The sequence below is a fragment of the Colletotrichum higginsianum genome, chromosome 2 (genome assembly GCF_001672515.1).
Source record: "Colletotrichum higginsianum IMI 349063 chromosome 2, whole genome shotgun sequence".
NCBI lineage: Eukaryota > Fungi > Ascomycota > Sordariomycetes > Glomerellales > Glomerellaceae > Colletotrichum > Colletotrichum higginsianum.
In genome coordinates, this window is record NC_030955.1 from 5,878,122 (window position 1) to 5,893,627 (window position 15,506).

Genomic DNA, 15,506 nt, shown 5'->3' on the forward strand with positions numbered 1-15,506 from the left:
GGAAGGGGGGGGATCAGCCGTTTGCTATAAGGTCCCTTATCTATCAGGCCCAACTCTATTGCTTCGGTCCCCCACGAGTCGTCCATCTTGGTTTCTGTTTTATCCGCTGTCCTCGGTCCGGAGCATGCCTGATCCTGTCTGACCCCGCGATTCAGGTTTCATTTAATTCTGTCTTGAGCCGCCCATTCCAGAAGCCCGCAGAACTTCCCCTCCCTTTCTTTTCTCCCTGGACGCGCCCCGGAGCTTATTCCAACATTTCTTACCGCCACTGATTGCCGTTGCCTTGGCGTCGGTTGAGGACAGCTCGAGAAGCTTGTGTGAGACACCCGCCTACCCCCACCAGAGACTGCGATCGATCGATCAAAACAACTTCCACCGCCCAAGAAGCGACATCCGCGCCGAGACCAAAGACAAAAGAGAGTGTGAGAAAAAGAGAAAAAGGGAAATGTTGAGAATGTTTTACAACATGAGCGGCCTCGGAGGGCTGCTTCTCGTGGTTATCGTGCTCATGGCATTGGTCTTTGCCGCATCCAGATTCGACTTTGTACGTGTTTCATCGGGAAACGTCGTGATGTCTTTGTTTTCTTTGCTTTTTTTCCCGGCTACCAGCAGGACTGACTTGCGGCTTTGCACAGATTTTGACGTCGGGCAAAGACAAAGATGGGGACTACGGTGGCGAGGAGGATTCGACATATGCCTTTTATGCGTCCAAGAGGAGAAGGGCCTCTAGTAAGTCACCCGTGCTGCGACGATGATGGCGTGGTTTCGTTTCTCATACGGCTTTCAGGCGTGAAGCGGGTTACGTTCGATATTTGACATTCGGTGCCGCGGGATCCTTGGAAGTATCATATGCTTGCATCTTCCAGCGCTAGGTTTTGAAACGGTAGGTTGTCGGCACTGCCGTCTTCTCGCATTCAACGACGATGGGTGAATTTGACATAGCGAGAGGCTCGGCAGGAATCGTTTGGTCAGTTCGCTCGTTAAGTGCTTTCTTTTGTAATGATTCACGAGTCTGGACGGATTTGATTTTAGACATGGAATAACTGGAGTTCTTCTTTTTCTTCTTTTTCTTCTTTTTTTTTTGTTGGACGTGGCGCGCCATTGGGGACGCCATGGTTTCATGTATCATGCTCGCGTTTGGGTACTGGAATTTTGTCACGCAAACATACTCGTTATGTTTTTCTACGTGAGCACTGTATAAGTGTATCTACATCAGGCATCGTTGCTCCAAATCGTCATTGTATCCTGTTCTCATTCATTAGAGGTGAACGTGACAACTCCCAGCAACGATATTTCCAATGTTTAGTGCCGGCGAAGAGCCTCACGTGTAGTTTTGCGACACTGGTAAGCCCTTACAGGTCGCCGGTGTGTTCTTCCACATCAGCCTCTATCATCAAGAGCCCAATGCTAGTTGCGAATACGACCTAGGCATGTTTCATGATTATCAGTTCAACTGAAGGCCTAGAAGCTGGCGTTGGCCGCTCTTCCTGTCGCCCCCGCGCTGGGATATGTGGAATATCCACCACCTTCATTCTTGCACCGGGGCCCTGATGTTATTTCGTCGGTGTTTTCGTTGTTTACTCAGTTGAGTTGAGTGGAAGTGAGTCGCAACACAACGCACTAGAAAGAAGTCACTGCTCAAGGATGTGGCAATAAGAGTGGGTAGTGGCCTAGTAGGCAGCCGCTCTAGGCACGTTCGAAACTTAACAGACTGAAAGACGGTGTCTCTTAATAAAGCCTCCCTAGACATGAAGCTCGTTGATCAGGGGCCAGGATACGATACGTTGACACATCATAGACTGTATGTAGTACGCAGGAATACTGTCCAACATTTTGCGTGCCTACTGAGCTACAAACGAGTCACCTCCTAAGACCCCAGGTTCTAACAACATCCCAAGAGAAGCTATCCAGCAAAGTTTGGCGGATTTTGCATACTGTTGGATCTTCGTCTCTCCAGCTCTTTCCAGAATCCTCCCAGTATTTCTGCCATTGGCGAGAGGTTTCCTGAATCTCTGCGACAAGCAGAAATTCCTGAACCCGTCTGCTTTCCAAGGGTTCGTTTTCAGAATGTTTCCAGAACAGGTGAGACCAGTAGTTGATCAGAGTCTTATAGCTCTTTATCCGAGTACAAAATCGGCAGACAAACGATGGTCGACGTGACTTTGACGGTCTGGAGAAGTCGATCGGCGTTGGACTTGCAGTAACGATGCTCCCAGGGCAGAAGAGTAAGGGCAGATTGGTTTCGAAGGTATTAAAACGATGCTGGCGCGGTCGTGAAGAAGAGACGAAGTCGCTTCCTGTAGTCGCACAAAAGACATTAAGCTGGATGAGGTAGGTCTCAAGCGTTGTCAAAGCTGCATGCTGTAAGAGGCATGGGGGCTGATGCTCTTTGCAACTTGGGGGCACTGGATGGCCCTGAGACCGTAGAAAACGCGCGTTCCTGTGGCACTTTTGGCGGTCGATGTTCGTCTGCCATGCTTCCCATGTGATGTGGCTGGGAACGATGCAGCTTTCATGGTTACAAAGATGAGAGCCCTCCATCGCATCAAACGGCCCGCTTCCTAGAAGGATGTCGAGATCGATGCCCCGTCGGGGCCACACGCTAAACCACGCAACCGCTCGAGACATGGTCACTGAGTGATCTCCAAGTCGATAAGACTGAGCGACATTCCCGCCGTCAACACGACTCAGTCTCATAGTTCTCTTATAAATCAACTCACCAGTCTTTCGGCATCCCCAAGAGGGCATCGCTCAGGGGAAAAGATTTGCACAAGCACATCAGGGTCCAGGCCGTCCCAATCGCTTGGAAGAAGAAGGCATGGGCTTACAGCCGAGAGCTGTTCAAGAGCCATACCCCATGGCGCAAAACATTTTTCTAGGAGAGAATTGTGGTGCTGTCTCCCACTGGCTGTAAGCCAATCAACTGCTTTTTGCTGGGCAAGATTTCGCGATAACTTGACCGGGTAATCTGGTGGTCGAGGTCGAGTGATGTCAAAATCTGGGCGCCGCCGTTTTCTTCCCGGCTGTGAATCGTCCAGTCCAGACGAATTTCCAAAACGGTATGCTTCTTGGCTTTCTTTGAAAATTCATCGCGTCAGATGTTCCATGTAAAACTCTTGTCTAGAAGACGCGCAATGTTCTTACGGTGTAGGCCATCCATCAGTGGCTGACTGAATGTTGTCTTCTGGACTACGCAGTCCTTTGCACCCGGACCCAACGCAGGCACACTTGGTTCACGATGATGCGAAATCCGATGGCGCTCCAAGTTCCATTTCCGAGATGAAGAATACTGACACAGATTTCCACTGGATTCGAGTAGATCGCACTGATACAGCATAGGCATGTTGTTTGAGAAGAATAATCCTGGGAGATGCTGTCTCCTCAGAAAGGCTTAGTGGTGGTTTATGCACTGCATTTAGTAGAGCTTCATATGTCGCGTTTGCTGTAGTTCTTTGCTGAGATGGCTTGATAAAAAATGATACAAACAGACAAAGTCGTTTACTGCCAATATAGTGGGAGAATGTGGTAGATTACCAATAGGGTGAACATAAGCTATCCTGTCTCAAAATAGCAAGTGCAAACGGCAGCTATTGAGGCGTTTCATTTTCCACGTCAACAGTCTCATAAAACAAAAGGCTCTAGGAGGCATTGTTTCTGTAAAGAACCCCTTTCCTGTTTCTCTCTGATATCCTGTATCTGATTTATCCCCTCCTCTGTTCCCAGCGGCGCTACATTGCTGTTGGATCGAACTTGCCGCTGATGCCAACACTGGACAATGGAGAAGAAAGACGTCTCACTTGAAACTGAGCGCCCAGAAACCGAATTTATCCAAACTTTTTGGAATTCTTTGTAACTAGCACGTTCGCTCAAAATAGGGCCACGGATGCCTTTCAAGTATTACACCTGGTCTTCATCGTCAGGTTTTTGATAGGTCTAAGCGTAAGATTCCAGTTCCACAACATTGTTGGGTTCATCAGAAAAGCCTTCCAGACACTCGGTGTTGCGCAGGAGCCTTTTCATCACCTTATATTCAACCCTACACCTAGAGTGACGCTTCAAGGAATACCAACAAGGCTGGTTATCCGAGCGTGTTCATAAGCTAGCGCTTCTAACGTTACCATATCCAACTTGCTTCAACGATTGTTGTTGGACCACCTTTTGTCATGGAATCTATCTATACAATCAAAAGCATTGTTGCTTCTCAGGTATACTTCAACTTCAGTTACAGTTCACGCCCCTAACTAATAATCCTTCCTAGACCTCTGCTCTGGGTACATCTCAAAGCACAGCTTCGGACATCTCTTCCACGAGTGGGCATACCATGACAGCAGCCAGTGGCCTGAATGTATGTTGTGTAATCGCACGACCTCAGGAAAGCCTTTGCTTGGTTCGCTCGCTGATCCGTCATTAATCTAGTCTTCTCTAGCTGCAGATACCAGCAGTCACTTAGGCCCACGTATCGATGACTCCCTGGCCACACCTACAACTAGTTTATCGGTTTCGTTGGGCTCCGTCGGCCTCGCAATGGCCGCAGTGTGCTGTCCTTTCCAGGGTATCCAAACTCTCTGGGAGAGAATGCAAGTCTTAAGGACAGTTAACGTTTTCGACGGAAGCTTCAGGGCAGCCTACTCCCAACCGAGCGATCAAGCCTCCATCATTGAAGCCAAGATCCGCCAAGCTGAGCTGCAGCTCTACACACTTGAGACCGAAAAGAATAGGATACTGTTGTTCAAGAAACGTGCAGAAGAGTTATTGCAGGATGTCAGTGGGGTGAACTAGAATTGTGGTCTGTGTGTGCCCGGAAGCTTAGATTACTGGAGTCAGTTCCAGGTTACATGATTTTATTCTTCTGCAATTACAAGTTTAAGAGATGCTTCATTGCCAAGTAGAGGATTGCCTAGATATCTTTGCATTCGTATGTAGTGCTCTGTGTTTTTACCTTTTCCGCCATAACATCCGGAGATACTTGATGCGGGGTAGATAAATCGGACAGAGTTCATGCAGAGGTGCGATCGGAGGGGCCGAAAAGACGGCGATGTAGATCTGGGCTGACCCTAGGGATGTGGATGTGGCTGTGGAGTGCAGATCACACTCGCCGGGCGAGACCGTGCCACTTGACGAAGAGTCAGGTGCGTGGCTGTGAGGAAAAATTAGGCTGACATCATGTCGAATGGGAGATGCTTTTAAGAGTTGGGGATGCCTAGATTGGACTCGGGGTTGATGGAAGCATGCCTCATCGCGAACAAATGGACTTGTAATCAACTCAACCGAGGAGCCCACTTGCACATCACAAACTCAACTCGACAACGACACTTGCCTCGGAGCAATTGAGAATGAAGCCTCTCCCAGACGCGCCCGCGGACGAAGCTCCGCCGCCATACGAAGCGGAACCGAGCTCAGGACCGCCGAGGCCGTTGCCGCCGCCGTCGCCGTCGTCGGTGGCTCGCCAGTTCCCACCCGCGTTCAATGTCTACGCGCAGAGCTTCAGCCGGACGTTGCTCCTCGGCGAACACCAGAACCAGCCGTTCTACGCCCTGTCGATACACAGTGGCTTCACCAGCTCGCCGCCGATCGTTCTGCACTCTGGGCCGGCAAACACATCCCCGCCACTGGCGTCGGTGGACTATCACAGCTTCAGCACCAAGATGAGCATGACGCTGCCCCCCGCGCCAAAAGGCAGTCCCGGAGGCGCGCCCGTCATCGAACTGGAATACAACCTGGACTTTCCCACGTTGAACTACGCCTTTGCGATGGGTGTTGGTCCGAACTGCGAACGCCTTGAGCGGTTCGAGTGGAGGTCGAGCTCCGGCGAAGCCATCGCCATGCTGGACGGCAGAAGCAGAGGCTGGAAGCTAGTCAGACTGGCCCAGTCAGCAGGGTCTGCGGGCTTTAGGAGTAGTGACGGTAAGGAGGTAGTGGCAGTCTGGACGGATGCCGGACTGAGCATGACCAAGGTGGCCAAGTTCGCGTTCACGGGCAGCGGCCTGACGGGGGAGCTGGGCGAACGGTGGGCGATCATGGCTGTTATTTCGGGCCTGGCCATCTGCGAGCGACAGAGGCAGCGGAGACGCAACAACGGCTAAACGCTGCCTATAATGTAACCGTTTCGTTTTGTTTAGTTTAGATACCCGGCAAGCATCTTTTTTAGAAGAATTGTCAAGAATAGCTGAAAAAGCTCGGACAAGAGGGCATACAACTCGAGCATGACTCGAACATGCTCGCAGCGTGACTGTGAGATACAGTGCTATCCATGTTTTCTGAGCGATCCCACCTTTTCGAGTGCGCCCCGAGATGGCTGCGCACTGCAGGGCAATTTCTGCGTGCCTCATGTTGAGTGACGCCACGGCCACCTGCTCGAATCTGGGCAAGTCGAGTCAGGCTCAGGCTGAGGAGAAATCGACCACCGAAGCATCTTTTCAATAGAGTTCATAGGGCAGTGCGATCTACTAGGCTGGGCTGGGGGTTGGGGGAAGACAAATGATGGACCAAGCCAAGCTTTGGGTTCACAGACGTGATCGACTCTCTCCACGAAGGCGTCCCAGTGTCGCATCGATCCGGACGTTCTTTTTTTTTTTTTTTTTTTTTTTTTTTTTTTTGCAGAGTGGACTGTGCTGGTGGAATCAAGAGCGGGAAGATGGTTGGGTGAGCCGAGAGAACAGGCGAGGATTGCCATAGGATCGACCACGTTTGTGCGTGATGCTGGACACTAGGCGCTGGCCGATCAGCTTGAATAGGGGGCGGGAAACCCTGGTTGGAATCTCTGATCTTTGTGTGGAACATGAACGGACAGTGATAACAGGGGGGAGGGGAGGTTCCCAGCGGTCTGGCTCAGTTTGTTAAAACTGGCCGGTCGACCCTCACCAGTGAAGTGAAGCAGGGGGCAGTGAAAGACGTGCGTTATGTACGGTGAAGCAAGGAAGCGCTGGCCGGGGGGACGAGGGGAGATTTGAATGGGGGAGGATGGAGATGGATGATGGATGGGAGGACAAGGCCCGTGGCCGACAGACCCGGCGGTTGGCAAAGACGGCACGCGGCTCCGAGAGTGGACAGACATTCCACCATATCCATACATGTTCGTACTTATCGATGGCTTGGGCGCGCCCAGCCAGGGCTGTTGGCCGTCCGATGACGATGGCGCCAACGGCCCTGCCACATGGGCTCTTCCCGCATTGATGACTACATTGCCATGCTCCCAAGGGTATCTATCTGTCTTCATTAGCCTCGGGCCAACGAATTTCAGGTGGGCACGGGAAGGCTATTGGCAAAGCATATCGTGACGCGAAAAAGGGGCGGCGGGCATGCCCCTACTTTAAATCAATCTCGCATGGAAAGGAAGGCGTAAAAAATCCTTCTCTTTTGGTGTGGCCTGCCGGCAGGAGATTCAAGCGTAATTTTGGCTGGCTCAAAGCGGTTGGAGTCCCCGTCCCGGGTCGCCACTTATGTATGTGTAGGCGGTCCTCTAGAGCCCCTGGATTGCTGGGTCCCGTCGAGCTCATGTCCGAATATTGACGGGCTAAAGAAGAAAAGAGAAGAAGTAGGAGGAGGCCTGCAGGGCGTGGAACAGGGCAGAATCCACCGACGGACGCTGAGGCCCGTTCAAATCTTGATAAGGCCGGTCACTGTCCGCAAAACGAGCCCGGCAGGCCCAGAAGGCCCAGACGTCCTGGCCGGTCTAGCCTGCCGAGCTACCCATGAAGAGTGGCCGGCCAGGCCTGTGTAATGTTTGCAGGTTTGCCATGAATTCCGCACTTCATCCACTGCTGCTCAGTTGAGGTCGAGGCACCATGCCAGGCATGCCAGGCCAGGATGTCTGGGATGTGCTCAGGTCAGCTGCTGGCGGGAAAATCGTCGATTTGTACTGTATGAAGCAGAGAAGGATTGGTGGAAAAAGGGGGGAGAACAAGAGCATGGCAGCGGTTGCATGTTCTGCCATGCGCGGTGCAGGGGGCGAAGAGGCGGGTTTCTTTTTTTGAACGGGACACGGCGTTTCGACTTTGACGAGCAAACCCCCCTTAGGCCCTTGGAGGTAGGGTAGGGTAGGGGGGATGGGGGCCTCCGCAGTGGCCGGCGAAGGACGTTGAGCCTCTTTCGGGAGATGGCGCGTAGAGTGTTGATTACAGCGCAGGGCGAGAGAGTCGAGAGTATGGCCATGTGCTGCAGTATCCGTAGGTAATCAAGAAGAAGGGGACGGGTCTCAGGACTTGGCGGTTTCAGGGTGACCGCCGGGATCTGACGGGGATCTGACGGGGGCTTGACCGGGGGGAACGCAGCGGACCGGGGGGCGTGACGCCCAGATGAGCCAATCGGTTCGGCCAGCGAGGCTCGGGAGGGGCACAAGAAGAACGTTTGCCCCGGCCGAGTGTCCCTGTTCTAGGCCGGGCTAGCAAAGTCATCTCTGTTCAAGGGGGTTCGCGTTGTCTCATCTTTTCGCGTGCTGCGTGTGCTGCGTGCCTGTCAACTCAACTGACATTTCCTTTTCTCCAACTGACAACGCCATGGCAGGTTGAGCATGGACATCTCCATATCCTTCTCTCACTATCACTCTGACTCTCACTATGATTCTCACCTTCACTCTCATTCTGACTCCCTCACGTTCACTTTCATGCTCCCTTACTTTCACTATTAAGCTCACTCTCACTCTCCCTCTGCCTCTGAGAGCCCTCCAGAGTAGTTAGTCTCTACCAGCACAACAGGCAACCCAGCTGTCGTACAGACACTCGTCATGGATACCAATCCACACGTTGACTAGCGCCCGGAATAGCCCACACCGTTGGAGCCTGTCCAATATGTTTGCATCACGCACACCCGCGTAAGCGCAGTCGGCACTCGCCTGTCGTCGACGAGGTGGTCTTGGTCTGCTCCCCCCCGTCGTGCCCCTCGCCATCATCCCTGCAGCGTGGAAGCAGGTGCTGCGAATCTATTGGCTTCTTCCCCTGGGCCATGTCTTCCAGATGCCTCCGCCCACCACTCGCAATACACCAAAGCCAAGACCGCTAAACCACATGCTACACCCATGATCCCACATCCCAGCCTTGCCTGTCTCCCGCATACGCGAGATCCCCCCTCCCCATGTTTATCCCCACCACCTGGCCGAATATGATTGTCCTGCGTATAATTGAAACTTTGGCGGAGCGGCGAGAGTGGTCCTTTCAATCTTGACCCGATGGAGTTGAGAGCAGCCTAGGAGGAAGTGGAAGCCAACGGCGCAATGGGCCGTCTTGGGAAGCTCGTCCAACCCTACGATGCCCTCCCGTATATATCGCCTCGTCTGCCCGGCCTTGACCTGCTCTGCTTCCTCTTCTTACGATCCATAGTGTTCAGCTTCACTTGACTTGTGTGTCTATCCCATTCCTTCGTTCAACTTTCGTCGTTCTTTTCACTTGACCAGGTAGTCATTCATTCTTTTCTTCGGTCCTAGACCTTCCAAACAACACTCATTTTCCAATCAACCGACCACGATATTCTCACAGTCAAGCCTCCGGCACCTTTTCCAACAAACCAACTCTCCCCAAACAAAAAAACAAAACTCCCAAACTCCCAACCGCCAAAATGAAGTCCACTATCGCCTCCCTTCTTGGATCCGCAGCCCTGGTGGCTGCTCACGGTTTCGTCGACAATGGTCTGATCGGCGGTGAGAACTACACCTTCTACCAGCCCTACCAAGACCCTTACTCCAGCCCTGCCCCCGAGCGCATCTCCCGTCCCATCCAGGGCAACGGCCCCGTTGAGGACGTCACCAGCATCGACATCCAGTGCGGTGGCTACACCGCCGGCGGCATCGAGGGCTCCACGCCCGCCAAGCTCGTCGCCAAGGCCGCCGCCGGCGAGGAGGTCACCCTCAACTGGACCCTCTGGCCCGAGTCCCACGTCGGCCCGACCATCACCTACATGGCCAAGTGCCCCAGCGACGACTGCACCTCGTGGCAGCCGGGCACCGAGGCCGTCTGGTTCAAGGTCCAGGAGGAGGGCCGTGAGGGCACCTCCAACACCTGGGGTGCCACCTCCCTCATGAAGGCCGGCAACTCCGGTGTCAAGTACACCATCCCCGAGTGCATTGCCCCCGGCCAGTACCTCGTCCGCCACGAGATCATTGCCCTCCACGCCGCCTACGCCTACCCCGGCGCCCAGTTCTACCCCGGCTGCCATCAGCTCGAGGTTACCGGCTCCGGCAGCACCAGCCCCTCCGACCTGGTTGCCTTCCCCGGTGCCTACAAGCCCGCCGACGCCGGCATCACCTACGACCCCTACAAGGCCTCCGAGTACACCATCCCCGGCCCTGCCCTCTTCTCCTGCTCTGGCTCCGGCTCCGGCTCCGGCTCTGCCCCCGCGCCCTCTGCTGCTCCCTCTGCTGCCCCTGCCTCCACCGCTGCCCCTGCTGCCACCTCTGCTCCCGCCAGCTCCGTCGTCTCTGCCGCTACCCCCAGCCAGACTGCCGTCGCTGAGGACGATGAGGAGGAGGACTGCCCTGCCGAAGCCCCCTCCGCCACCGTCTCTGCCGCCGCCACCGTCCCTACTCTGAGCGCCGAGGAGGACGATGAGTACGACTGCCCCGCCGAGTCTGAGGCCCCCGCTGCCACCACCACCGCTGCCCCCGTTGCTACCCCTACCCAGGCTGCCGACGAGGAGGAGGACGACTGCCCTGCTGAGTCTGAGGCCCCGGTCGCCACTCCCGTCCCTACCCAGACCGCCGAGGATGAGGAGGATGACTGCCCTGCCGAGTCCGAGGCTCCCGTCGCCACCCCTACCCCCACCCAGGCCGCTGACGAGGAGGAGGATGACTGCCCCGCCGAGACCCCCTCTGCCACCGCCGTTGCCAAGCGCATGGCCCTCCACGAGCGCCGCCTCGCATAAGTTTTGAGTTCCACGATGCCACCGATTCCCTTTTTTGGTGTCTGGTCTCGAGGGGTTGAAGCGGGTCTAGATCATGATGGCATAGGAAGATGATGTGAGAGAGGAATGCCATCTATTGCTGGGCTCGGAGTGGGATGTCTACGCTTGTTGACGCCCACGATTCTGATTCGGTCCTGGGACCAATCTGTTTCATGTACAAAGTCTTTCCTGTATATCGCTTTACATAACGCATATATCGTAACGATATAGACCGTACCATTTGTCACGTTCACATTATTGTGCTCTTTCTTGACCATCGTCTACTTGTGACTGGGACGACTCCTTCCTATCGTTGACCTCCAGGGGTTGATGGGCTCGGTCTTATTTCCCTATGTGATCAGATGAACCGTAGTGTTGGTTTGTTGCTGATAAACAGCTGGGTTTCATCTACATTGAAATAGGGTAGAAGCCTGGCCCATGTCAGCGTCGCTTTCGCGTCGGCGTTTCTAATGAAGACAGCCCTTAGCAATGAGCCGCTTGCAAGCATGACCCTGTGAGCAGGAATCATATTGAACGTCGGCCGTAGATCCAGGAGCAAGGAGAGTGTTTGTATCGTTCCGCTATCATTGCATCATGTGAAACACTAGGCCACTTTCTCCGAACTCGATTTTCTGCGTTTCCCCCTCTCAACCAGTCCTTGAAGTCTGACACACGATTCAGACATTGCTTCCGCTGCGCAGGCTGGACTTGTCGGCCGAAACGACAGGAATATGAACGACAGGCGCCGAGCGACGCTTCTTGATTAACAGGAAGGCAATTCCGCCAGCGATGGTAACAACACCGAGCGTGACCGCAGCACCAATGACACCAGCCACCGCGTTCGACATGCCTCCTCCACCGCTGCTGGAGCTTGAGCTGGCTGCCTCGTCTTGGTAGGCGGCGCAGAAGGACACGAGGCTGGAGCAGGCACTGCACCACTCCTCGACGGTGCTGATGGCGCGCTCCTGCATCTCACCGACGAAACGGGGCCACGAGAGCGTCTCCTCTCCCGTGCCGAAAAGGGGGAACGCCGTCAGCTCACCGTACGTGCTGTTCCGGAAGAGGAACCGGACGCGGAGGTCCGCGTCGACGTCGGCGGGGAACGCCGCGGCGTCGTCGCTGACGAGCTCGAACGCCATGGTCGAGGCGTAGTCGGGCAGTCCGTAGAAGTCGTCCGAGACGGCGATGAGGTCCGCGAGGCCGAAGAACGCGAGGAACGTGTCGTAGCTGCCCGACAGGAGGGAGAACTTGAGCTTGCCCTCGGACGCAACGGTCTGGTTCAGCTGGGCGAGGATGCCGGCGGTGAGGGTCCTGGCGTGGATCGACCGGTCGGGCTGGGAGGCGTTGAAGTTGTATCCGAACTCGGCGCTGTCGGCCAGCGCCCGGAGACGGAGGAGCTCCTCGTCCGTGACGTTGCGGGCCAGGGAGGTGCTGTTGTGGATGCGCGCCACGTTGACGAGGTCGAAGATGTCGTAGGCGTTCTCGTAGGTCATGTTCTCGGGCCGGTAGTCGTAGACGCTCTCGAGCACGTCGTAGAAGCCGGCGTAAAAGTCCTTGGTTTCTGCGACGCGGGTCCGGAACTCGTCGCTGGCTTCGAAGGCCTTGTAGGCTGCGGCGTTGGCCGGGCATCCGTCGTCGCCCTTGATCCAGATGGTGTCCGGGGAGTTGGAGTTCTTGCCGCGCAAAAGCACGTACTGATAGCCGTTGAGGGGGCTGGTGCTTGTGCTGCCGTTGTTGAGAGTCGACGTCGCTATCTCGGCGTTGAGGTCGACCAAGGGAGGGTAGAGGCCTTGGAGGAACGATGTGGCCGTGTTCAGGAGAATGGCTTGGTCCGGAGCACTAGCATAGACCTGAGATGGGACGTACTTGTCTTCGGAAATGTCGAGGATACGGTGAGGCGAGTTGGACTCGAGATAGCGGCTTCGATAGTCGCTACCTACCTCGAAGCATTGCTGCGCTCCAAGACTGGTCAGAGACTGGGCTCCATAATGCTTGGTTGTCCCTAAGTATAAAGTCAGTTCCTGGTGGAGGACGTCACGGATGAGTTATCGACGTACTATCTCCATGCCGGCTGAAGACCAGGACTCCGTGGATGGTCTCGGCAACTGCAGTGCCGGCCAGCAAACTCGCGAGAGCTATAGTGTTGTAGTACATGATGTCGGAACTCTTCTAGGCGTCTATTTTCCCTGCGATGTTGTCAATAAAGGCGTAGATGAAGATGCGAGACTCCGTAAGCTACGCAGGCGACATGAGGCTTTTATTTCCTCCCGTTCCAGACTTACATCTTGCCCACCGTTCACTGGTGCCCTCTCCGCGAGGGGACATCATGCGTTCAAGCCGCGTAAAGCTTCTATCAGAGAGGGCGGGGATATGCAACTCCTTCCGGTGTCCGTGGAGCGGAGATGCCAAAAGTCTGGCGGCGTGTATCGCCAAGTACTTGGCGTGCATTACGGCGAATCAAAATATGCGATAAGAACGGCTGTCGGCGACGACGATCTTTAAGCCGGCCAGAGCCGGTAGGTTTGGCGGATAGAATCCGGCTCGGCGGGAAAGGTAGTATTGATTCAGGCTTGTGATGCCTCGCTAGGCTCTGCAAGTCGATTCACTTGGACAACGAAGTAGACAGAATCAGACGAACACCGTGGGAAGCGAAATCATCGAAGAGGCTTCAAAACGGGTTCACAAGATCGAAACGAGCTTTGTTTACCATGTGGCATCTTTCATTACTGTGATTTGCCCTCTTCTACATTGGTTTCCTCTTTGATAAGAAACCTTAAAAAGAAGGGATTTTTAATGCAGTTAGTAGTGTGGATGAGAGGCATAAGCTTAACAGACTGCAGGTGTAGAGCTGTTGGGCGGCTGCAAGATGGCAAATAAGGAAACTACTCTAGACTATTACAGCCGTGATCTAATCAATAAATAATTAGATATCTGGTTTATTAAGGAATCGTGTACCTAGTAGAAGGCTATTTTGATTGATTGTTGAGATGAGACCGCTGCTATAAGTGAACTAGCTAAACAATTTAGCTTGAGGGTCATTCACTACACTTCTAGGTATGAAGTTGTAGCAACTGCGAAAGAGTTTGTAAAAGTGACAAGTTGTCCTTTTGTGTGGAAGTTGTTAATCTTAGGTTATATAACCTCATATCGTCCGTCTATTGTATGTTTCTGTAAAGGAACATAATTAATGATGATAGTGTGTATTAGTTATATTTACGAACTGGCGAACATCACCTGACAGAGCCTACTAGCTGTAAATTTACTTGGTTAAGAGATCCTCAAGCTCTTGAAGCATTAGGAGGAACTATAGCCTATAATAGCGCCTACTATTACTACGCAACTTCTGAACTAAAACAGTCTAAGGCAGGATGGCTGAATGTTGCAACTAATTACTGTGTGACAATTAGGGGATCAATAGGTCCATGAACCCCGATTGACAGTCTCAAGTGTCGTCGCTGCGGCTGAATTAACTCAGAGGGCCGTAAAAAGCAATGCTGGGCAGCTATAATACCCTTTGTTAACTGAAAGAGACATCATAATACGACATGCCTTAGGATTTAACGTGATAGACGTAAGTCTGCCAGCCTTTGGCTAGTTCCGATAACAACTGAGCAGTTTGCGACCTGTTGAGTCTGCGAAACTAAAGGGGATTAGAAACACGCGAAGCAAATTACTGACCAAGAAAGTGTCATTTTGGTTGTTCTTCGAGTGCCATCTAGTCACTCGCGTCGAAGCTGAGAAACTTCATGCCGACGTTGTAGAGTCAAGACTTCAAAGGCGACTGACTCCTCACATTTTCGTGGATGGTCAATAACTCTAATCAACAACTTGAATCAAATGCGTAGTCTCTGGAGACGTACTTCGTGACAAAAACGGCAACTTCAGTTGCTCATCGATCCGTATCGAGCAGAGCTGGACTTGAGGTATTTTACTACGCAAACAGTCCTGACAGAGATGTCTTCCCTAGAGACAAGTAGTAAGCGGTCCTGAAGCGACCTGTCCTGGTTGGTTTTAATAGATCAGGATGAAAATTGGCACTGGCGACGCCGTCGAAACTGCGTTTTGTGAGGCCTCGAGTCCAACAGCTTGAAGGTCGTGTGTCAAGATGAGAAACTCAGAAGCGCAGTGTATTGGTCTCAGCAAAGTCACCATGTACCAAATCTGCAACTGCTGTCAAACGTAGTAAATCGTTTAGGATGATACCACACAGGCTGGGGAACGACTTCGTATCACGCGGCGACTGTCCCAGTGGCCGTCGAGACTGGGAGAACGATATCCGGCCATCTAGAACAGGGCGGATTCACTGTGTCGCTGGTCCTACCCAGCAAGAGACTGGGCGAGAACAGGCCAACTCTTTCTTGTGTCCAAAGCCAAGTTGAAGCACACGTCGCGAGTCTCAGTAAATCTCAGGGGCGCGGATTGGCCAGCCAAGTGCTGGGCAGAACTGTGGCTGCGTTTCTATGTGTCAGGCGGCTGGGAGGGATACGAAGAGGATTGGCTCCTAGTGGGATATTGGAAGCTGGTAGCGCCTCTGCATTCAGCCGAACGACTGAGGAGCTTGAGCGATGTTGTCGGAGATGGGATGCCGAGTAACGTGACGGACAAATGGGATGGATGGATGGATGGATTTAGTGGTG

The 15,506-nt window shown here is 53.5% G+C and overlaps 4 protein-coding genes across 4 annotated transcripts; 3 read left to right on the forward strand and 1 right to left on the reverse strand.

The window, feature by feature from the left end:
* Window positions 1–445: 445 nt before the first annotated feature.
* On the forward strand, window positions 446–816 carry CH63R_03498 (uncharacterized protein; the record flags this gene model as incomplete). Its single annotated transcript, XM_018298473.1, has 3 exons — window positions 446–544; window positions 636–729; window positions 788–816. 3 exons carry the CDS (start codon window positions 446–448, stop codon window positions 814–816), a joined length of 222 nt encoding a protein of 73 aa, XP_018163289.1.
* A 3,708-nt stretch (window positions 817–4,524) lies between these two features.
* On the forward strand, window positions 4,525–6,083 carry CH63R_03499 (uncharacterized protein; the record flags this gene model as incomplete). Its single annotated transcript, XM_018298474.1, has 3 exons — window positions 4,525–4,748; window positions 5,350–5,434; window positions 5,481–6,083. 3 exons carry the CDS (start codon window positions 4,525–4,527, stop codon window positions 6,081–6,083), a joined length of 912 nt encoding a protein of 303 aa, XP_018163290.1.
* Window positions 6,084–9,549: 3,466 nt separating this feature from the next.
* Window positions 9,550–10,851, forward strand: CH63R_03500 (Cellulose-growth-specific protein; the record flags this gene model as incomplete). The annotated part of the gene is made up of 1 exon (XM_018298475.1): window positions 9,550–10,851. The coding sequence occupies one exon, from the start codon at window positions 9,550–9,552 to the stop codon at window positions 10,849–10,851; it is 1,302 nt and encodes a 433-aa protein (XP_018163291.1).
* Window positions 10,852–11,546: 695 nt separating this feature from the next.
* Window positions 11,547–13,023, reverse strand: CH63R_03501 (Histidine acid phosphatase; the record flags this gene model as incomplete). The annotated part of the gene is made up of 2 exons (XM_018298476.1): window positions 11,547–12,871; window positions 12,927–13,023. The coding sequence occupies 2 exons, from the start codon at window positions 13,021–13,023 to the stop codon at window positions 11,547–11,549; spliced, it is 1,422 nt and encodes a 473-aa protein (XP_018163292.1).
* Window positions 13,024–15,506: the final 2,483 nt, after the last annotated feature.